The sequence below is a fragment of the Pollachius pollachius genome (genome assembly GCF_949987615.1).
Source record: "Pollachius pollachius genome assembly, chromosome: 17".
Classification (NCBI taxonomy): domain Eukaryota; kingdom Metazoa; phylum Chordata; class Actinopteri; order Gadiformes; family Gadidae; genus Pollachius; species Pollachius pollachius.
In genome coordinates, this window is record NC_136950.1 from 19,255,924 (window position 1) to 19,260,923 (window position 5,000).

General features: G+C 50.7%; 1 protein-coding gene across 1 annotated transcript in view; it reads left to right on the plus strand.

The window, feature by feature from the left end:
• Positions 1–5,000, plus strand: part of pld1b (phospholipase D1b) — a 32,385-nt gene that overhangs the window by 11,070 nt on the left and 16,315 nt on the right. Inside the window, 6 exon segments of the mRNA XM_079754701.1 lie at positions 109–261; positions 756–905; positions 1,925–2,008; positions 3,438–3,519; positions 4,313–4,423; positions 4,921–5,000. The exon segment at positions 4,921–5,000 is cut by the window's right edge and continues 106 nt beyond it. Coding sequence (XP_079610827.1) covers positions 109–261; positions 756–905; positions 1,925–2,008; positions 3,438–3,519; positions 4,313–4,423; positions 4,921–5,000 — 660 coding nt within the window.

A 5,000-nucleotide genomic window follows, 5' to 3' on the forward strand; every position in this document is an offset into this window, starting at 1 on the left:
TGTGTGTGTGTGTGTGTGTGTGTGTGTGTGCGTGCCCGTGTGTGGTGTGTGCGTGCGTGCCCGTGTGTGTGTGTGCGTGTGTGTGTGTGTGTGTGTGAGTGCGTGCAGGTGGCTGGTGGTGAAGGACTCGTTCCTGCTCTACATGAAGACGGACTCGGGGGCCATCTCCTTCGTCATGCTGGTGGACAAAGAGTTCAACATCAAGATGGACTCCAGGGACACGGAGACCACCCACGGCCTGCGCGTCGACAGCCTCTCCAGGTGGGGGGGTGGGAGAGAGAGAGTGTGTGTGTGTGGTTGTTTGAGAGACTGTCTGACTGTGTGTGAAAGACTGTGTGCGTGGGAGACTGTTTGTGTGGGTCTGTGTGAGACCGTGCGTGTGAGACTGTTTGTGTGACTGTGTGTTTTACTGATGTGAGTGAGTCTGATTGGGGATTGTCTTTGTCGTAGTTAGGTAACGTTAATGTTTCCAATAAAAGTCTAATTAATGCAGATTGGAAACAGTAAGCAGCCAGAAGGAGTTTTCAAGATGTGTTAATTTCTCGCTCGCTCGCTCTCTCTCTCTCTCTCTCGCTCTCTCTCTCTCTCTCTCTCTCTCTCTCTCTCTCTCTCTCTCTCTCTCTCTCTCTCTCTCTCTCTCTTTCTCTCTCTCTTCTCTCTCTTTCTCTCTCTGTCTCTGCCCTCTCTCTCTCTCTCTCTCTCTCTCTCTCTCTCTCTCTCTCTCCCCCCCCCCCCCCCCCCCCCCCCCCCCCCAGGAGCCTGGTGTTGAAGTGCTCCAGTTACCGTCACGCCCGTTGGTGGGGTCAGTCCATCGAGGGCTTCGTCCAGAAGCACGGCTCCGCCTTCCTCACCGACCATCGCTTTGGCTCCTTCGCCCGCGAGGAGGTCAACATCCCCGCCAAATGGTAACCGCGGCAACGCGTTTACAGTTGGCCCGGGGGGAGGCGGGTCCTTGCGTTGTGATTGGCTGTTTTTTAAGTGTCACTCAATAGTAGCATGGAACTGTCGCGCAACACCTTACCCTTTAGACAAATGAAATGAAAAGGAGAAATAGAAACACATCAAGGACTTTATTTTGACTTTTTAGATTATGCCGGTCGTGCGAAGAGGTGGGACATTAGTTTGAGCACGAGGCCGAAAGGAAGTGTGATTGTGACGACCGTTGCGGGCAATCCTCATGGCCTCAAAACTTTCCTTTTACCAGTAGCCACTCAAAGCGCTTTACAACATTGCCTAACAGTCACCCATTCACGCACACATTCACACACCGACGGCGGAGTCAACCACGCAAGGTGACAGCCAGCTCGTCAGGAGCAGTCAGGGTGAGGTGTCATGGAGCCACATGCCGCCCTCATCAGATATCTGTCCCAGGTTCATGTTATTATGGTAATGAGGGGGGGGGGACACATTCCGAACAAGGGTTCACTCTGGAGTCTCTGTCTAGACACGATGCCTTCCAGCTGGCTAGCTGTGTGTGTGTGTGTGTGTGTGTGTGTGTGTGTGTGTGTGTGTGTGTGTGTGTGTGTGTGTTTGTGTGTGTGTGTGTAATCTGATATGAACGGGGAGAGGGAAAGTGACACTGTTCTGCACATCATCTGTCCGAATGCTGAGCAACACTATCCTGTCCCACACATACTCACACCGTTCAAACGTGTGTGTGTCCTTGTGGTTAGTTGTCAGAAACAATAAAATAAACAAATTCTATAAAACACCATCCAAGAAGCAAGTATTAATCAAATCACACGCCCTTTTTTTACAAGGTGCTCAACAATACAACGACAATACAACAATAAATACAACAATGCAATGATTATACTCCATCTAGTATACAGTATCTGCTGTCTAATCAGCGTGTGTGCGTGGTACTGTGTGTGTTAAATCTCCCTGTGTTCCCGGTGGTGTAACGCGTCTCTTTGACCTCCAGGTATGTCAACGGACGGACGTACATGGAGGACGTGGCGGACGCGCTGGAGGCCGCGAAGGAGGACATCTTCATCACCGACTGGTGGTACGTACGTACGTGCCTGTGCGCGCGCGTGTGTGTGTGTGTGTGTCTGAGCGTCACAAGTCACCAGGTTGTCATGTGACTCCCCTGTTGACGTACTTTAGCTGCAGGGCAGGAAGTGAAACGGAGAACATCAAGAAGGAGTTTCCTCTCTGTGTGAAGAGAATGGAATCAAACGATTTAGAGGGAGACTAGGAGGCATTACATTTACATTCAGGGCGTTTAGCAGACGCTTTCATCCAAAGCGACTTACAATAAGTACATTTGGCGGAAGAAAGAGAAACAACAATATTTCACTGTCGATACAGTAAGGATGTTCATAGAACCAAGTGCCAAGCACTTAGCATCACTAGGTTAACCCATTCCCGTATACAACAATGATAGCTAGGATAAGATGCTACAGGAAGCTAAGGGCTATTTTTAAGTGCAAAGACGTACAACGTACAATAAGTGCGTACAGTATGAAGTACAAAAGTACAACAGGATCAATCCGTAGTCTTTGACAATCATCACGGGATGACTGTTCGTCCTCGCCATCCCGCCAGTATGTCGGGCAGCCTTGTGTTCAATGAGCTTTTTTTTTCAACTTTTGACTTTTTGAACTCTCCTGGATTAATGTCCAGTTCATCCTTTTAAATAAATACTCGTGGGTAGGCTTTGGGTTATTTTGAACCTGGCAGCCACTGCGTGACAGCGGGCGTGTGCATATTGGGTTAAAAGCTTTTCTTTTCATCGAATGAACGGCACAGAGTTTAACACCTTCACCAAGGCCACCTGAAGGTTATAGTTAGACGCTGTGGAAAGGGAAAGTTACTCTTTTTTATGTGTCTGTGACACAGTCGCCCCAAGTCGCCCTAACCGGAATTACCCTCTACAGTATGTATCCCCAAACACAGAGGAATGTTTGGGTTTTACTCTGCAGAGTTACTGAGCTCTTTATCGCTGTTTACAGCAGGGAATTAAACTGCTGTAAACAGAGCGATAACTAGGGAATTCTCCCAGTGTGTGTGTGTGTGTGTGTGTGTGTGTGTCTGTCTGTGTGTGCGTGTGCGTGTGAAGGGCCAGTGAGTGCATCTAGTGGTCACCTCTCAGGGAGGTTTTCCGGTCAAATGGATCCGTTACCGTCTGAGACACATACACATGCACACACACACACACACACACACACACGTACACACACGTACGCACAAACACCCACACAGACATTCACACACACATGTACCCACCCACGCACACATACGCATGCACACCCACGCACACACACACACACACCCACACACACTCCAACACGAACACATACACCGACACCCAGAGAAACCTGACCCATGCGAGCGCTCACCTGTCTCTGTGCTGCCGTGTCTTATCTATGCAAAGAGTGTGTACCGCTAAAAGAGTGTGTGGTCTCACAGTGTGTACCGCTACATCTCCATAGGTTAAGCCCGGAGATCTTCCTCAAAAGGCCCGTCGTCGAGGGCAACCGCTGGCGCCTGGACTGTATACTGAAGCGGAAAGCGGTGAGCGATCAAAAAAAGTTTGGATTGATTGAATGAAACCTCCTATTGGCTCTCCTTTGTACTCGAAAATCACATTTAGTTTATTTAATTTTTTTGTTTTGTTTTTTTTCTTAATACTATATTTTATTTTATAATATCTGATATATCTTAAGGATCAATATTATGTTTATTATATTACTAATAATTTCATTATGTATTCATTTCGCTGCCGTTTCAAATAAATTTCCGTCCCCTAGGGATCGATAAAGTTACTACTACTACTACTACTTATAGTACTACTACTAGTACAAGTAGTAGTTCTACTACTACTACTGCTGCTGCTACTACTACTACGACTATCCCCCTTGCAAGAAATGACTCTTAGGACCAAAGACTCAAGCTCTCATTGTCAGATGTGTAAATGGGGCTGGGCAGAGATGGGCGGGGCCTGGGGCGGGGCCTGGGGCGGGGCCTGGGCGGAGATGGGCGGAGCCTGGGCGGGGCCTTGGCGGAGCTGGGCGGGGCCTGGGCGGGGCCTGGGCGGAGATGGGCGGGGCCTGGGCGGGGCCTGGGGCGGGGCCTGGGCGGAGCTGGGCAGAGCATGGGCGGGGCGGTGTCCTCTGAGGTCCGGCCCTCAGGGATGTGTGCGATCGAAGCCTCGGTGTTCCACCCTCTTGCCTGTTTCAGTCGTCCCGCGGCTGGATGACCGCGCCCCCCCCCCCTCCCCCTGTACTGTCGTACCGTCGGCTTTGTCTCCTCGCTCGACTCGTTCTCCCGGGAGCGAAGGAATGAGTCTCCATCGGTGTTTCCATAGCAACAAGGAGTGCGGGTCTTCGTGATGCTGTACAAAGAGGTGGAGCTCGCCCTGGGGATCAACTCAGAGTACAGCAAGAGGACGCTGATGCACCTGCACCCCAACATCAAGGTACCGCGCGCACACACACACACACACACACACACACACACACACACACACACACACACACACACACACACACACACACACACACACACACTCACCTGCACCCCAACATCAAGGTACCGCGCACACACACACACACACACACACACACACACACACACACACTCACCTGCACCCCAACATCAAGGTACCGCACACACACACACACACTCACACACACTCACCTGCACCCCAACATCAAGGTACCGCACACACACACACACACACACACACACACACACACACACACACACACACACACACACACACACACACACACACACACACACACACACACACACACACACTCACCTGCACCCCAACATCAAGGTACCGCACACACACACACACACACTCTCTCACTTGCAACCCAACTTGAAGGTACCACACACACACACACTCACAGACACACACACACACAGGTATAACTGTTGAATGGACGGTACCCCCCCCCGCCCCAGGTGATGCGTCACCCGGACCACGTCTCCTCCTCCATCTACCTGTGGGCGCACCACGAGAAGATCATCGTGGTCGACCAATC